Consider the following 19,539-nt stretch of genomic DNA (forward strand, 5'->3'; position numbering starts at 1 on the left):
ATATAAATATCTCAACCGAAGCAAGTTTACACACGAACTTTTAAGTATTTAATTAAATGTTCGCATATAAATTAAAATTTTTAACTCATATTTTGTTTAGCTATTGTAAGACAAATGTACGGAAATTGCAAAGATTGAAGTATGGTAAACGATTTTAAATGGTTAACTTGTACATGCTTAGTTACCGATAACTTGATTAACTGGTGTTTTTTTGTAAACAAAATAAAAAAATTGAAAAAAACCTGGTAGTTTTATGTTAACGTAAAATGATAAGCTTTCAAACGTCTGAAGGGTTACGAAGAACACCAAATAAGAATTTTATTGAGTCAAATGCACCATCCAATTAATGTATTGCGTTGCACTTTCTCGACATTGAAAACGCCCCTTTTTCATGCATCACATCACGTGTTGGTTTTTTTTGTCCAATAATTCAACGTATAAGATCTAGAGGGATGACGATGTCAGGTTTTATTAAACCATAACGTAGAGGAATAACGTTCTTATGAATAATGTAGCAGTGTAATCCATTATTTAATACATTTGAATAGAATTAAGAGAAGAAAACTTTTTAAAATTACGTTAGCGTGTTAAGGGAAGAAAAAAGTAACACACACAAAATGTTTTTACGACTTTGGACAGGATTATTTGTTCTACTGAAACTTGTGTCATCTATGCCATTAAATGAAAACAGCCCATGTAGCGGGTTGGGATGCCGAAAGACAGTATCAATGCCGCTTTTAGATCAAATGAAAGGCAATCTCAAAGCTGAATTTGATGTATCTGAAATGAACAAGCTATTAAAGGCTTATATAGATCAGGAAATCCGATCCGGAGTGGAAATTGGCTTGAAAAATGGTGTTGAAAATATGATCAATTTAAGAATGCAGCAGATTCAACAAGGTAAACGTTTTATCTTTTTCTTTGTTTTTGTTGGTTCCTAGATTAAGTTTTGTTGTGACCTTTTGATATATAAATCTTAATATATCGGTGTATTACGGCAGATGCATTTTTCGCATTGATAAAAAAAGTCGCAATAATTTCTGAATTTACGGTATATAAAACACATTCTTTTTTAATGTTACATTTAAGGTATTATATAACTTAACGACTCATGAGAATGCATTATCTCCAAAGGCTCGTGAATTATTGTATTTAAATTAAAGATCAAGCATAAACTAACGCAACTTGGTTGTGACATAAGAGCTCTATGACGTTGTTTCTATAGCTCGACAAAAACCCTCAAATTATAACGTCCTATTTCGCGTTTTTCTCGATTCCAATATGATGTATGCGTCAAAATCCGTTTTGCAAGAAAAGTGGGATTGAGCGCCGCACTAATAGCTAGTGAAAATTTAACAAAAAGGAACACAAATGATACTACACGGCCTGTAATCTTGCATGACATTAAACGTTAAAATTCAAATTTTGAATTACGTGTGTTCGAGGGTAAAAATGACTTACTCTGAGAACTTGAACTTCTGTGATTTTCAAAATTGAGCCTTTAACAGCCTAGGCCGATTAAAAATGATTCTAGTAGTTCTGTTGGCACCATATGCATTTTTTGTTTCCCTTATTCTCTGAATGATTCCCAAAAAACAATGTGCGAATTTGTACTTAAGTTCAATCTTATTTATACTGATCAATTGACAAAATCTTTTAGTAAAAATAAAAATTCATTGTCTTTTGTCATTTGCTTCATTTAAAATTGTCTTAGGGGGAAAATGATAAAGATTTTGCTTGCTCTCACTGAAGCTTGAGGCAAAACTTTTAATGAATCAATATTTGAACGATAATTAAAATAAAATTTAAGGTGTTTAAAACTAAAATGTTGTTAATTTAACTTATTAGAAAAAAAAATGCTCCGGGAATAAAATCCAACATTAAATTTTTCACTTTCAAGATGCTACAATGACCGGAAAGATTGTTAACAAATTTCGATTTTCAGTGCCAGCTATTGTATACGACGTTGTTATTGTTTCAATTTCCGACAAAGGCCAATTTAGATTCATAAGATTTTCTTCTGTTTGCAACGGAAAGTTATTACTAAGAGTTAAACGAAAATTGTTCAATTCTAAACTAGACGTATTTTCCGGCTTATTTGTATTTTCTATATACTGTCTCATTTATTCAAGATCTGTAAGAGAGCAATAACAGAGATCGTATATGCCAACGGACAGTGTTTCTGAAGGCTAAATATGTGCGACAACAGCATGAGATCCTGATACATACATGTGATCTCTTGTTTAACCGGGAAGTATAGCAGGTAAAGATGGTTGTTATTATTGAAAATTTGAATGTGAGTTTGAAACGTCCAAATTGCTATATTTGCGAATAGTGCGGGAAACTTGTACTATGACGTCAGATTCAATGTCCTGAAGAAAGACAACTCTTTTCTTTAAAACAAACGGGAAAAAAACCATGAAAAATACTCATAACTTTTTTGAAAGATCGGTGACATATTCTTTTTTTGGCTTTATTTGAAAGAGTACATAAAACACTTTCCTTCTTGAAACTTTTATGAAGAAATCACTGGTAGATATTTTTTAATACTAGAAACGTTTTTCATTGTAACGTGTTATTTTTGGAGGGAATGAAAATAATCATGATTTCAGAGATCAAAACAACAAGAATCTTAAACTATAGAATCTTTAATTGATAGATACAAATCTACTGTTTAACGTGAGACAAGAATTATGCTTGTAGGTTTGATATAATGGGATTTTTAACAACTTTAATTAACAAGCAAATATAATTTTAATATTCGGGAAAATACAAAACTTAGGTTGCTGTAGTGACAAAGCGAAAATCGGTGACCCCTATTTTTTTCATCATATTTGTTTCCAAAATCACGAAATACCTTCACACAAAGTTTGAAGAAAAAATCACTGGTAGAACTGAATAGGCTGTTTGGTCTTTAAATAAGTTGAGTTGATATATGGCCTCATTGATTTCTTTAACAATAAAGTTAGTTTACAGTATGTATTCGCAATATATAGGTATTTTTTGTTGTTGTTTTATTTTACGCGTTGCCGTTTTGCTGAGTTTTCCTATCAGCAAGCTTCCTTTTCCTCTGACCTGTCTTCTTTCCTCTGGCCCTAGCTTCAATGACCACTCATCTGCCTTATGTTGACTGAACCAATTTGGTCTTAATGCGGTATCGGCAGAACCCGGCAAAATATTTGTATTGTTCCATCAACGTCTTGCTTGCCCATACATGTCTGGCAATCTTAAAATGATCGTGTGCCCTCGCAAGCGCATACGGTCTTCTTCCTGTCATTGCTCTCCGCAGATCTTAATTGTAAGCCTCAACCAATTCTGTCATTTTCTTCATTTTGACTTTTGCTGCTATTCAAAATCTAAATTGTTGAACACATTTTATCAAAATCATTGGTTATCCATGCAATTAGTGTCTCCTCCATGACAGTCTTGAAATTAAAACTAAATATTAAATAAACGACACTGCAAAATTTGAGTGTTTGGTACAGGTTGGCTGTCACTGTGCAACACAACACAGTTTAACATAGAACCCTATGGGGAAAAACAGAGAACTCTTTTTGTCAGAAATCAATGTCAAACATCTAAATATACTATCCACACTGATCTGTGTCCACACTTGTATAGTTCTTAAAATAAAACCAAACACGCCGAAAAGGAGAAAAATCGTAATATAAGGACAATTAATGTTAAGGAGTTGATTTCCAATTCAATTATCTTAAGGTAGATTCATGGTATACCGCCATCTTGGATTGTACAATCGCAGTACACAATCGGTCTAGTTATTTGCCCAAATCTGCAAATTAGGAGGCAGATTGGCAATTTATTTGTCACACTGTTTATTTATTTAAAGAAAACTTGGTGATTTATTGTATTATTCAAAATATTCCAACAAATATTAAATTTTGTGTTTTGGAATCATTTTTTTCAACTAAGCCATTTAAGGGGAGATAACTCTTTTAGTAAAAAATTACACTGGCTTGATAGGGAGAAATTTTTTATTTTTACTTGTAGCAAGAAAACAAGTTCGGTGACACCATTTTTTCTTTTTATTTTCTTAAAACATGTTATAAAACCTATCTTCTCACAATTTATTTCAAAATTCTATCTCATAGATTTCTTTTTATGCATACAAATGTGTTTTTTCATGAACAATCTAACCAGATTTAGGCAATTTTCAACGACTCATAGCTTGAAAAATAGCACGGTGACCCATACTTTTTATTATATTTTTGAAAAAAGCATAGTAAAATCTTCATTTTGGCAAAGTATAAGAAAATTCTATCTCAAAAAATATATACCGATGATCTAGCTTAATTCATTTGTTGGTCGTATATGTCTAATCTATTTCCGATAAATTTTCTTCACTGAAATCTATAATACTTTTCAATAGTTAAAAAATAAGTTTACAGTTTATTTATTTATTTATCTATTTAATGACAATTTGTCGCATCTGGAACGTACATGAATAATACAGTCTCTTGGTCCTAGATTGTCTAGTTCCTTCATTATTTTCTTTTTAATTCAAAGACTAATAGCTAGATTTATTTAACCTCCTATGTGCCGGCCGATTTGGCCGATCTTGTTATGCTTCCTTTGAGTGCCAAAGATCGACCCAGCCCAATTTTTGAATTTGGTTTTACGTCACAAAGAATGTGACGTCACAGCCAAAAACTACGCCAAGCGACGCTGTCGAAAATGGCCGCCCCGGGAGATCAGCCAATTTGGTTCCGTGTGTTTCCACCAGAGGCAGAGCGGGACACGCCATTTCACGGAGGTGCATTTGGACCAATCAGGATGCCAGCTAGAGATTCACCTCCTGTTCTGTATTTTTATCTGTTGGATCTGATGAAAGAATTTGTGAAGCAAACAAACAGGTACAGATTTTGAAAGATTTTTATTTACAGGTTTTTTTTCTTTACTGTGTGGATGAAAAGAAAAATCTTACTCAGTGTTCAGGGCTTTCTAGTTTCGTAACCAACGGGAATGTTTTTTGGGGAAAGACGATCGATTTTTTTTAATTATTGAAAAGCTAAACGAAAAAAAAAAATACGAAAGGACCGAGTCAATGAAAAAAAAGTTTTTCACGGGAAGAACGAGTGATATTCCGATAAATTAAATAAAATATGTTTTTGGATAGGTTTTCACTTATACGACAACATAAAATAATTTGTGTCCGCCAAAATTAGGATTCTTTCCGACGGGCATAAAACTTGACAAACGGGAAAGGCGGCTTACATTAGGATTCTTTCCTCCGGGCATACATGTAGGCTTGATAAACGTTTTTTTTTCTTATTTTTTTTAACTCAATTGAACATAATCTCTCAATTACAATCATTACAATTTTCAGATATGCTTCAGACCTGTATGACAGAATTAGACTCCAGACTGGTAGATTTTCAAGGAAATGTCAGTGGAGAAAAGAAGGAAAGCTAACAATTTCCGAGTTCAAGGCTTTTTTAGGCGTCCTTTTCAATATGGGATTAAATAGGAAAAGCTCCATAAAAGAATATTGGAATCGAAAAAACTTGTCTCAATCTACTCCATGGTTTAGAATGACTTTTGCCCGCAATCGCTTTCAAAATATTTTGAGATTCTTACATATTGTAGACTGTAAAAAAATCCCGGCAAGAAATAACCAAAACTACAATCCGGCTTCAAGAATAAAACCATTAATTGACTTCGTAAATCGAAAATTTCTTCATTACTATTGACCGAGACGGGAGTTGTCAGTCGACGAGACGATGGTCGGAACAAAGGGTAAAACGGCAATGCTGCAATACATTCCGAGCAAGAGTTCTCGCTTCGGAATAAAATTCTGGATTCTCGCGGAAGCTGTTACGGGGTACGTTTTACAAATGCACATTTATCTCGGCAAAACTTTTGAACCCGCTCTCCCTGCAGGTACGTTACAAGGAACAAACGTGGTAATTGAATTGTTACAATCTGCTGATCTGCTCAATAAATGGTATCATGTTTTTACGGACAATTTCTTCTCATCCTCAAATCTTGCAAGAGCACTCCTTGTTCAGAGAACCCACCTTACAGGTACTTTGCGAAAAAATCGACCCATGCCTAACATGATTAAGAACGTTGATCCCGATCCCGGACAGACAACTTATGCTAGACAGGGAAACAGACTGTTGTGCTCCTTCCGAGACCAGAATCGGTGTAAGCAGGTGAAGCTAGTGTCTACGTTTTATAGCGCTGTCCGGGCAATGAATGCAAAACCACTTACCGTTAACGCGTACAACAACTTCATGGGCGGTGTAGACCTTTCGGATCAAATGATGGCATTTTATAACGATCACAGAAAACAAACCCAAAGTCTGGAAAAAAATTATATTACACATGTTTCACAGGATAATGCTTAACTCTTATACCCTGTATTACCAGCACACATCCCATAACCCAATATTATCAAGATTTGAATTCGTGAAACAAGTAATCGAAGGGCTCACTGAAGAACATCTACTAAACAGACAGCAGAATCCTGGACCACGACAAAAAGTACGAAAGGTAATTGAAAGGAAAGAAAAGGACTGTACTGTGTGTTCCAACAGGAAAAACGGCAGACGAAGAAGAGCAAGGACCGAGTGTTCACGTTGCGCGAAGGGACTGCACAAGTTGTGTGTTCGTAGACACGAATGTTAATTATTGAATTATGACTTTCCTATAATTGTTTTGTAAATTATGATAAAAAATATTCTTGTAAACACATAAATGAATTAAAAGTTGTCTTTTATTTTCAAACGACAAGGTGCTGCCTTTCCTTTACTTATGGAACGACCATTTAAAACTCGGAGGAAGGAGGGCATGTTTTTTTTCGGAAATAAATAATTTGATTCTGAACTTGAGAAAAAAATAATCTGGCAATCAAGGGAAGAAAACAATCTGAAAGGGAATATTTAACATAAAATATAATGCCAAACAATGAGGGAAATGTTGCACCACGTCAAAAAAAAAAAACAATTGACCAGAGATTTTGTTTTAGTTAAATGGTCGATCCCTTTGGGGCGGACAATTTAACTTGCAAAAAGGGGGGCATGGATTTTTCGTAGAAAAACAAGGAAAGAAAAAAATATTTTGAGAGGATATTTGCAATAAAATATAATTTGTTACTTCGTTTCTCAAACATAAATAATTTTGCGTGACAGGAAAATAAAAAAAGCCCCCCCCCCTTTTGAAGTTAAATAGTTCGTCCCTTAGAACTCAAAATTATGAAGAAGTACACAATCTAAACCGAAGAAATTATAAAAAACAAACATATGCAAAGTTTTTGAACTGTCAGATATCTGTTTGCATGTTAATTAAAAACGTTAACAAGTGAACTCTGTCTATCTGTCTACTTGTCTGAGAAATGCCCGTCCACACAACAAATTGATGCCATGGACGTTTATGACGTTGTATAATGGTAACGTCTATGACATTCTCACGAAAAAAACAACTTTTTGTTGGGCCGATTCTTGGCACACAAAGGAGGTAATCACAAACATTCCTGGCACTCAAGCCGTCAAGGGGTTAAAAACTAAAACCTTATTTTATTAAAATGGTTATTGTATTTCGATACTATGCGAAAAAAAGTCTTTGATGTGTTCATCAAAAGAAACATTTTGTTTTGTGGTGTATAACAGTAGTGATTTATATTGTAGAGTGGGTGGCGCATATTCGCCTTGGACACATTTTCGCCGTTTTGCTATTTTTTCTGTAAAATTTGTGTGCCTTTACCCAATACTTGCCTAAATAGATGGTAAAGGCTGTTTGTAATGTTCGAACTGTTGATATTCCTCTTTACCCCATTTCCAAGGTTATTCGCACATATTGAGAAATACCCAGGTGTTTTTAACCCTTACTATGCCGTAAAGCCTATATTTAGGCTTTCTGCACTCCTTTCAAATGCCAACGGTCTTTATTTAGGCTTAGCAACGGTTGCCTATGTCGTCTGTTTTGTAACAATACACATTACGTCACAGATGGGTAAGGACAATGCATGATATCCAATTTGATTGCATATCATCAAGGTATAAATACCATTTCTTAAATAAAATTGTATTAGCAATGCTGACACAGTTTGAATCTACTACATTCAGCGCATAACTTTTATATAATAAATTCAAAGCTCAAACACACCGTCTCGTCCTGAACATTGGTTTTGAAACTAAAGATTATTAAAAGTTTTCATTTAAATGATTACGTGCAGTAGTGCTCAACTATATTTCTCTTATTAGTGTCAATTACTAGTTAAAATGAGATGTAACTGATCAATCTCAGACTTTGAATCCAATATGAACAAAAAAGGTAAATTTAAGAGTGGTAGTATCATATATACGATTCGTTGTTACATGTAGCTTTTCCTCAAAGTAGCAAACAATAATCATTTTAAGTTACGTTAGCGAACACAAAAAACAAGTGAACAACTGCCCCCGCCCCATGAAAAAAATCCAACAATAACAAAAAATAATACTTTTATAAGTTCCAAAGACATGCGATTTGATCAAGTGTTTCGGAAAACCCAAAGAAAATAAGTTGCACTAAGGTGCCTCGATCGCCAACCTGGATCTATGTACATCTTCAACAATGGCCACTCTCAAAAATTATAAACTAGAATATAATTCATGACTAAGATTCTCTTTTTTTTATAAATCTTGTATTGCTGATATTTTTTGTTGTTTACAGTTTCTCTTTACTATAGCGTTTGCTAAAAATGCAAAATAAAAGGTAAACAATTCACCATTTAAGGGCAATCATTCCTAAAAAGCGTGCATTGACAATTTCAGCTCTGTGACTTATAGCATTAAGTTGTTGCTTAGGACACTATACACTCCCAACTTACTGTGTGACTTATTAGATCATGTCTTGTTGATCATCTTTGTTCTGTAAAGTTTCTCTATAGCTGCCAATTTTTAGAACAAAACGCAAAAATGGGTAAACATGTTCAATTAAGAGTAATAAGTCCTATGAGGAGTTGACTGACAATTTCGGTCATTAGACTGATTAAAGGATCTGTGAATCATTTTAGACGTTGTCTTCGTCGTCGTCGTTGTCGGAAGATATTTAGTTTCCAAACAATAACTTAAGCATAAGTGTATGGATCTCTATGAAATTGAACAACAAGGTTCAATACAACACAACAAGGTTTAGATTAATTTTTGGGGTGATTGTCCTAATTGTTTAGAAATTAGGGGGCAAAAAGGGGCAAAAAAAACCAAGTATTTTTCTTGTTTTCGGACTATAACTTGTGAAAAGTGTATGTATGGATCTCTATGAAATTGTACCACAAGGTTCGATACCTGAAAATAAAGATTGGAATTGACTTTCGGGGTTATGGCCAAAACTGTTTATGAATTAGGGGCCAAAAACAAGGATTTTCTGGTTTCCGGACAATAATTTGATTATAAGTTTATGAATCTCTAAGAAATTGTACCACAAGGTTCCATACCAAAACAAGGAAGGTTGGGATTGATTTTGGGTTTAGTGGTCCTAACAGTTTAGGAAAATGGAGCCAAAACAATACTTTTCTAATACTATGTATAAATTGATAATTAATTTTCTTGACCAATTTCAAGGGGTTTAATTCAAAGTCTTGAAATCTTTGGGTTCTTTAATATGCTGCATCCAACCCTGTATTTAGAGTTTGGATTTTGGTTTTTAAATTGGTCCACATTGAGGTCCAAAGGGGCCAAAAGGAATTGTTGATTTCAACGAAAATTGAATTCTTGGGGTTTTTTGATATGCTGAATATAACCTTGTATTAGTATTTAGATTTTTGATTTTGGGCCCGGTTTTCAAATTGGTCCACATTAAGGTCCAAAGGATCAAAAATAAAAGTTAAAATTGAGAATGGAAATGGTTAGTTTGATTTCAACCAAAATTGAAATCTTGAGGTTCTTTGATGTCGTGAATCTAAACAGTTATTTAGATTTTTGATTTTGTCCATTTCTAATTTTTTAAGTTCTTGAATCACATTCAAACTGTGTCAGAAACCTATGCTGTGTCAAAATTGAATTCAGGGGGTTATTTGATATGCAGAATGTATTTAGATTTTTTATTTTGGGCCCAGATTTCAAGTTGGTCCAAATCGGGGCCTAAAATTAAATTTTGTTTATTTTTTTCTTCAAAAAAAAATTCTATGGGTTCTTTGATATGCCGAATCTAACCATGTATTAACATTTTGGATATTGGACCATAAAAGGTAAATGTCTAATTTCAATTTTTATAGTTCTCACATTCATTCTGTGTCAAAACTATGATATGTCAAATTTTTAATCACAATCCAAATTTAGAGCTGTAATACACAATTAATAGAAATTGTAATTAAATTCATAGTTAGAAATAGGTACAGCATAGATTCTAATTTTAGAGAAGAAATTATGTAATAATACAGTTTGAAATTTACTGTTCATTATTAGATATTTTGAAAATAATTAAAGGTAAGTTTTATAGATTTTTTTAAAAGAAATTATGGAAATCGCTTTTTTTCATTTCTTTTTGGTAATTATTTTTTTAAGAAATTCGTGGTAGGTTGTTATTCTGTATAAATTAATTTTCAGAATGAAATTTATATATTTTTTATTTATAAAGCGAACCTTTTTTTAAAAACTTTTCCAACATTTTCCATTAATAAATGAATAAATTAAATTCTTGTTGTACTTGGATATGCTGAATCGAACCATGTATTTAGATTTTGGATATTGGACTATAAAAGGTAAAAGTCCAATTTCAAATTTTTCAGTTCTTTGACCACATTCACTCTGTGTCAGAAACATATGATGTTCCAAATATTTAATCACAACCCAGATTTAGAGCTGTATCAAGTTTGAATGTAGCGTCCCATACTTGCCCCAACTGTTGAGGGTTAGACCTCTGCAGTTGTATCATGCTGCGCCCATTGTATTCCTATTTGAATGACTATGGAAATACTCCTTGTATAAAAAAAAGTATAATTTCATAATTGAGTTTGTTTTAAAAGGTTGGGGTCAATAGCACTCCCCCACCCCCCCCCCCCCCACCCCCAAAAAAAAACGTTCTTGTTAAAATATCACACGCTTTAATCGATTAAAGTAAATCAAAGGTAAAAGAAATTTAATTTTCTGGTGATGAATATAAACAAGAAATAAGAAGATGTGGTATGATTGCCGATGAGACAATTATTCACCAGCGACGTAAGCATTTATAGGTCACCGGCCTTCAACAATGAGCCAGACACATACAGTCTTGTGTCACGCATTGCTTTCACGATCAAAATAATGAGTTGCCTGATCTTTTACAATCTTTAACTGAAAATCAAGCAAATCATTCATCTTTTTCCAGATAGACATCAATTTCATTTTACTATTTAATCTAATGAACAAAAGATTTAGTTTCAAATATATCATGCTTTATTGTAATGTGACCATTGTAGGTCGAAAATATGTGGGTTTTTTTAATGATTTGCAAAATGTTATGTGTCGCCTTTTGTGTTTTCTTAAAAGAATGTATTGCATTTTTTTATCCAATTGTGCAGTTTTATTAGGGAAGATGAACCATTTTGAATGACGTATTTCCTTTTTCTGATTTTTCCGCTTGTTATTAGTACAACGAATATTTTCAAAGATTTTGCAGATGAATTGTGTTTTATTGCTTTCACGATCCTTACCATAAATTTCACGATCCTATCGGAATGCTTGGCCACCGTTACTAATTCCTTCATCGATATACGATCATTTTTATCGATATACCGAATGACAGCCGTGTTCAATCGTTGCATTAAAAAAATAATTGGGAACTATGAAAACAAGATGTTTAAATAAACGAATACTTATGTTTATTTCTGTACAAACAGAAGTCAGGTTCAAATGTATCATACCCATTTCAGTATCAAAGAAGTATGCGTTTTTTGCAACTCTGTCAACTGATAAAAACGATCTTCCTGACGACACAGTCGTAAAGTTTGACACAGTTTCATTGAATGAAGGCGACGCCTATGACGGAACAACAGGTAAATTCACCTGTCCTGAGGATGGATTATACCATTTCTCCTGGACCATAGTTTCCGATGATGGTAAAGATTTCACTAGCGTTTTAGTGGCAAACGACAGGATAATTGCAGCAAATGCTGTTGATATTGATTCAGTCAGTGATCATATGACAGGTACCAGTAATGTTATTGTACGGATGATAAAGGGACAGAAGGCTTGGCTTAAAGTTCAAGGTAGCGACGGGAAACATTTGTTAAACCAGTGGAATGGACCACCATGTTCTATGTTCTCAGGATTCAAGTTATGAGCAGTTTAGACGGGAAATTCATTAGATGACTACAGATAACAAGAATATGATATTTACCTAGGATGTTTTATACAGATGTTTTTATTCAGTTCGATGCAATCAGAGGGAAATATATTTTGCTAGATTTTATACATCGCTGTTTGAAGCAGTTTCCATTTCATTAATACTCATAGCAATTGATTTTGGCCTGCATGTGATATATAAATTATATCGAATAGCTGATCGATAACGGCAGTATGGCAAGGACAAATTATAATTGAATAGAAACGACAAACGTTAGAGATAGAGTTCAGTAATAATCCTGTATTGCCATTTACTATCAATCTAAAAGTAATAAGCGTTTTCTTTCTGTATATAGACTTCATACATGCAGGCATTTAACTATTTTAGAATCGAATGTAACATTATTTTTAAAGTTAAACCAGCCAATTACCAATATAATAATGATACATTAACCTATTGTTTTACTCTTATATTTTCATTTTTTTTATATGGCAAAATAGTATTTTTACTCCAAAATATAGTGTTATACCAGATAAACATCATGGTTTCATTATGTACGCAATATTTACGCTTGAAGATAAACTAAGCATTTCTTTATTTGTTGTGTTATTACAGGTGTAATACCACCAAAACATGTAACGTAGCATCCGGTTTCATACGAAAAAGTGTCGAAAAATATTCCCCTGAATTTAACAGTTGTAGGAAATTAACCTTGCATTTCATAGCAGAAAAAAAAATTCTAATTCATAAACATACATCTTGAGTGTTTTAAAGCACCATTCTTTTTTATTTGGTGCTTCTATAGAATATTTTGGAAACTTGAGTTGACATGGTTGCTAAAGCTTGTAAACAGGAAAAAAGGGATGAAATTTGATTGGTTTACTTCTGGTGATGGTTATTATCTTATTTGCAGTAAAAAGGTATGTGTAATTTTCACTGTAGTACTGCAGAGGATAAAACTTTATTCATTCCAAGTATTTCTTTATTTGAAACAAAGAAAATTCTGCACAATTTTCTGAAAAATGCCAATTTTACAAAAACTAATAGGTGAATAAAACAATGGTGGTATTACACCTACACCATTGCCTCAACGGTGTTTAATCCCGTCATATTTTGGTTTTTGTTGGCAATCATACCATATTTCATTGTTCTTAAAATAACCAAATTATTTTGTTAATTGTATAAAAATTACAGTTCAGTATTCTTTTGTCCGAAAGTATTAAATTTTTCGGCTGCGTTTTATGTTGAGGGTCTATTTTAAAAAAAAATTGTTCCATTTGAATTTTTACGTGCCGTCAATTCTGACATGATGTAGGAAGTTAAATTAAAGGCACAGTCCACGTTGATATAAATGTAAGCATGTTTTTATGATACATGAAATGAACAAAAATTGACCCTTTACGTATATCCGCAACAAAGTCAACCATTATTATCATTTTTATTATTAACTTCAATATTTCGGAATCAAATCATACTAGTTTTTCTCCGATAGGTCGTGCAATGCATTCAATAAATGTCACAACAGTTTAAAAGATACATCTTTTGGAAATATTATTTTTGTCACTAGTGGTCGAAACCAATAATTGTTGGAAAAAGGAAAGTATCAAACCTTGAAGAATATTATCTTCATGTAGGCTATATATTTTATTGAATTGTACAAATTTAAACGTTTGCTCAATTTCAGCAACAAATTAGAGATTTTTGGGGGGATTTTGGAAGTGCGGTTGTATATATTTATTTTGTCTACACAGCTGTAAGAGTTTAACTTTAACTATACCTATATAGCAATCCAATTAAAGATCAGCCCTGTTCAACATAGTTGTACTATATCACACTGTTTAACTGGTCAGATATTTTTTTCATACTACTCTACATATGGCAGTCCAGTTAAAGATCAGCCCTGTTTAACATATGTTGTACTATATCACACAGTTTAACTGGTAAGATATTTTTTTCATACATCTCTATTATTTTTTATACAATTTTAGGAAAGAGAGACAACACCATGGTAAAAATGTCAGTTTACAAAAAGTTTGATTAGGAACATGAAACCCACAAAAAATCAGGTTGTCCTGCTCCACTATTGACACCCGTCGAGTTATTACTGTAATTCAACTGACGAGTCATAAATTGTGATACGGCTTCACCTATTAGCCGATTGGTAAATTTCTCTTGTCTAACTCTTCTCTACGATGTACCCAAATATTTATATCCTCGATGCGTGTAAGTAAATTCTATAGAAATTGCTTGTCAACAAAACAAAATGTGGACTGTTGAAAAGGAAACCCAGTAATCAGGAGAAACAATATAAAAAGCCGTTATGTAGGGAAACAACAACCTTCTAAGAATTCAATATCGCAAACTACTGCATGCATAACGAAATCGTTAGTGGACTTATGTAGGAGTGATTGCCCTTAAATGTCAATTTTTTACCCTTTTTGTGTTTTGGGCAGAAATTAAAGAAGATAGAGAGAAACTGTAAACAGAAAAATGATCAAGAATACAAGATCGATAAAAAAGATATTTGGTCATGAATTCTATTCTAGTCCACTCTAGTTATAGTTTGTTCTTATGTTGTACTGTTACACCACTGTCCCAGGTTAGGGGCGGGTTGGCGCCTTCAAACAGGTTTAACCCCGCCACACTATGTGCCTGTTTAAAGTCAGGATAATGTAATTGAGTGGTTATATTTTTTTGCTATTTTTCATATTTGTTTTTCGTTTATTGTTTTGGCATTACACCACTGGTCAAGTTAAGGGAGGGTTGACGCCTTCAAACATGTTTAACCCCGCCATATTTTAATGTGTCTGTCCTAAGTCAGTAGCCTGCAGTTCAGTGGTTGTCGTTGATTCATGTTTGTTGTACTTGTTTTTTGTAAATTGTTTTGGTATAAATTAGGCCGTTAGTTTTTCTCAATTGAATTGTTTCATAGTTTTCATGTCGCGGCCTTTCATAGCCAACTATACGGTATGGGTTTTCTCATTGTTGAAGCCGTAAGGTTGCCTATAATTGCTTACATCCACTTCATTTGATCTTTGGGGGAAAGTTGTTTCATTGGAAATCATACCACATCTCCTTATTTTTATATCATAAAAAGTGATGAAATTTAACATTTCCCGTTAGTATTTGGTATATACACTGTGATCCCATTTATAAGATTGACCCCTATGAATTTCTCACAATTTACGGACTAAAGTAGCTGTTTGAGGAACGTGTAGCCTAATTTATGGGAAATGCCTATACAATTATTTTTGTTCATTCAAAAAGGGACAATCAGCAGATTTAACTAACGACAATTTAAATGTGGATCTCTGCTTTTTCAATATTGGCATCAGCAGTTCACAACATCGGAGAATATACATCTGCGTGCTTATAAAGATAATTTGATTAAAAGCGATGACAACCCTCCTTAATTACAATGTGTAGGAGGACTTACTATGCACTTTGTGGTCGTGGAATAGCCGCTTTAATTGGAAAATACTTCATAATATATGATAAGGTTGAGAAATTAAAATGAAATATATGATAAGGTTGCTGATTTACACATAAGTATAAAAAGTTCATCAAAGATACCAGTCTTATAATTTTGTACGCAAGACAAGCGTTTCGTCCATATACAACTCATCAGTAACGCTCGAATCAAAACAGTTTCAGAATATTATTTATGAAGTATTAAGTATCAGAAACTAATCAGATTTTAATATTTTTCACGGATAAGATATAAAGTGGTGAATGCATCAGAAATTTGTCAAATATTAGTATCTATTCATAAAGTAGCGTAAAAGTGATAGATGTATGCGTATAATTTGTAAATACTTGATGATTTCGGAATACGTATCTGTTATCTTGACATACAAATCTGTTATCCCGGTTTGCTTACATAGATATAAGAAGATGTTGTATGAGTGCCAATGAGACAACTCTCCATCCAAGTCAAAATTTATAAAAGTAAACCATTATAGGTCAAAGTACGGTCTTCAACACGGAGCCTTGGCTCACACCGAACAGCAAGCTATAAAGGGCCCCAAAAAATTACTAGTGTAAAATCATTCAAACGGGAAAACCAACGGTCTAATCTATATACAAAACGAGAAACACTTATGAACCACATCAACAAACGACAACTACTGAACATCAGATTCCTGACTACATGTTATCTCAGTTTTCCAATCCGTTATCTATTTTTAATCATGCATAATCTTGAATTACATATCCGTTATCTCGGTTTGCTTATCCGTCATATGAAAATAAGAAGATGTGGTATTATTGCCAATGAGACAACTCTCCATAGGAGACCAAATGACATATAAATTAACAACTATATCTATGATTGCCAATCTGTTAACCCGATTTCCTTATCCGTTATCTCAGATTTATATGTCGGTTATCCAAATATAACGGATTAGGAACTCGACATAACGGATTGGAAATCCAAGATAACAGACTATTTATCCGAGATCGCTGAATAAGAAACCGAGGTCACGAATTGGTTATCCGAGATTACGAATTAGCAACCAAGATAACAGATTGATAATCAGAAATAACAGATTAGCGAACCGAGATTACGGATTTGGAAACCGAGATTACGGATAAGTAATTTGAGACCACGGATTATTGAACCAATTTCAAGGATTAATTTTATATTTGTATGTGTTCCTTTGTGGCTTCCACAGATTCCCGATTAGACGCATGGAATATCTTTTTTCTAGATATCCTCTAACTGATTCAGACCTAAACCTCAGAATAACTAACTACAAAAATGTACTAGTATATATACATCCTTGGTTTTCAATATTTTGGTAATATTTTTGAAAGTAAATCCAGCAAAGAAGAGAATTTATAAACTGCTATTTTCATGTACATCTAAATCATTGAAATAGACTTGGGGATGTCAATTTGATTTGGCTGGGGGCTTGTGCATACAAAGTTGTTTCGTTGACGTAATATTAATTTGCACCTGTTGCTAGGCAGGCTTATTTATTTCTCTTAGTTTATGTACAAAATTATGTCCTACATTTTATTGATAAGAATATTCATTCTCATCCTGTATTGGGCAAGACTTGGTATTCTTCAGGTTTTACCATGCTAACATGTTTATTTTCAAAATTCTCCTGACCACTCACTAAATGGTTGTTCACTTAGTTTTTCGTAGTTAAAGTTAAAATTTCAATTGGACAGTTCTTAGAATTACGTTTCTCTTATCATTGAAAATAGAACATAGAAAATATCTGTTTCACAGATGACGACGGATATGTTCCAATATTATCAAATCACAATCCCGTCCTTTTTTCCACAAAAGTGACCTACCGAATTAGACGTATCACCGGGTTTGTACTAACATGAGCAACACGACGGGTGCCACATGTGCAGCAGGGTATGCTTACTCTTCCGTAGCACATGAGATCACCCCCAGGTTTTGATGGGGTTTGTTTTGCTCAGTCTTTAGTTCTGTATGTTGTGTTTAGTATACTGTTGTTTGTCTTTTGATCGCTTTTCTTTTTTGCAATGTTATTGCTAGTCTGTTTTCGACTTATGAGTTTGAATATCCCTTAGGCATCTTTTGCCTGCATTTTTCAAGTTATAAAGAATAAAATTAAATCCAATAAAACGATGACTTTTATGGGTATAAATCCGCCTCATTTTGACTCTTTTAAATAGTTGTGTCATTTACAATCATACAATGGTTTACCATCTACGTCGTCTGGTCAGCTAAGTACCGAACGTGACCTATTCCCGAATATGACTGGTTTGCCGAGTGTGAATTCGCATTGCTTTTAGACGTGTCTCGGTATTTATACATCCAACATTCATGTATTTAGTTATGATGTTTCTTTTGTAAGTCTTCTTGGATATTGTGTTATGTCTTATCGTTTGTGGTTTGAATTCCATTTTTATTTTCTATATGTATGTAAAAGTTAAGATAATTATTCAGCTAGTTCATTTATATGATTTTTAGTTTAAAGCAACTATATGCATAGGATTTATTTGTTTTTACACAGTTTTGATTTAGAAGAAAAACCGACATGGTTAAAAAATACAAATAATTACACCATTACTAACACATTTCTATATTAATATTCTTGTAATGGTTAGAAAATACATAAAATAACACCATTACAAACTTAATCCCAATTTTATATTCTATTTTTAGAAATTTACATGTGACGTCACTTTTTGTGGCGTTGATACATTCGTGTGACGGACAGTTCATAATTCTATTGTGGTGTACTGGTGTACCGTCGTAAATTAATGGGAGGTGTCCGTTGTTAATTTTTGGTTTACATGTTGTAATGTATTACTATATTATTTATTTATGTATTTCTATGTCCTGAGTGTTCTTGCGTTTATTTGTACTGTATTCCTGTCACGTAATGTTGTCATTTTAGCGGTATTTTTAACATTGCCATATCAGCGGGAGGTTTGGCTAGCCATAAAACCAGGTTCAACCCACCATTTGTTTCTTAAAATGTCCTGTACTAAGTCAGGAATATGGAAGTTGTTATCAAATAGTCCGTTTCTATGTATGTTGGCGTTTGTTTTTGTACCAGTTTAGTGTGTCTGTTGTTCCGTTGTTTTCCTCTTATCATGCTTATAGTTGATATGTTTCCTTCGATTTTGGTTTGTGACCCGGATTTGTTTTCGCTTAATCGATTTATGACTATTGAACAGCGGTATACTACTGTTGCCTTTATTTATACAACATCTCTGTTTTTTTACACAAGGAAGATATAAATCATGCAGGATATCTTATTTGAAATATTAAAAGTATCAAATCGTGAAATAACAATACCTTATTCTTCCTATTGAAGGAAAAAAAAGCATAAGGCAAAGGAATTTGAAGAAAATTGTCGAAATAGAAAAATATACAATTTGAATAATGTAATAGTACAAATACAAACATATAAAATGAAAAGTATGTGATCAAGTCATTGACAAAAATATAAGAGAAACAAGGTTAGTTTGGCAAGATGACAGGCTGTACTATAGAAAGTTGTAACTTTTCTGTGTAATTTAGAAAAAAGACAAATGATTAAAATGAATATTTGACCACAGATCAATTTGAAATTACAAACAAACAAAAATAATTCTATTACGACTTGTACCCATCAACTAAGACAGTCTTGATTTGTCGTGTTAAAGGAGACGTGACACGATTTTTTTTATTTTTATTTTTTTTATTAAATCAATAAATATTAGTATTAAAACATGTTTTGTACAATTTTGCTGGTCAAAATCTGATCAATCGGCATTTTTAGGTCAAAGGATCCAGCGCTTGTC

The 19,539-nt window shown here is 33.0% G+C and overlaps 1 protein-coding gene across 1 annotated transcript in view; it reads left to right on the plus strand.

Moving 5' to 3' along the window:
• Positions 1-441: 441 nt before the first annotated feature.
• Positions 442-19,539, plus strand: part of LOC127736704 (heavy metal-binding protein HIP-like) — a 53,593-nt gene continuing 34,495 nt past the window's right edge. Inside the window, exon 1 of the mRNA XM_052247291.1 lies at positions 442-900. Coding sequence (XP_052103251.1) covers positions 618-900 — 283 coding nt within the window. The 5' untranslated portion in view covers positions 442-617. The remainder of the gene's footprint in view (positions 901-19,539) is intronic.

This window comes from Mytilus californianus, unplaced genomic scaffold (genome assembly GCF_021869535.1).
Source record: "Mytilus californianus isolate M0D057914Y unplaced genomic scaffold, xbMytCali1.0.p SCAF_35, whole genome shotgun sequence".
In the NCBI taxonomy this organism is placed as follows: Eukaryota; Metazoa; Mollusca; class Bivalvia; order Mytilida; family Mytilidae; genus Mytilus; species Mytilus californianus.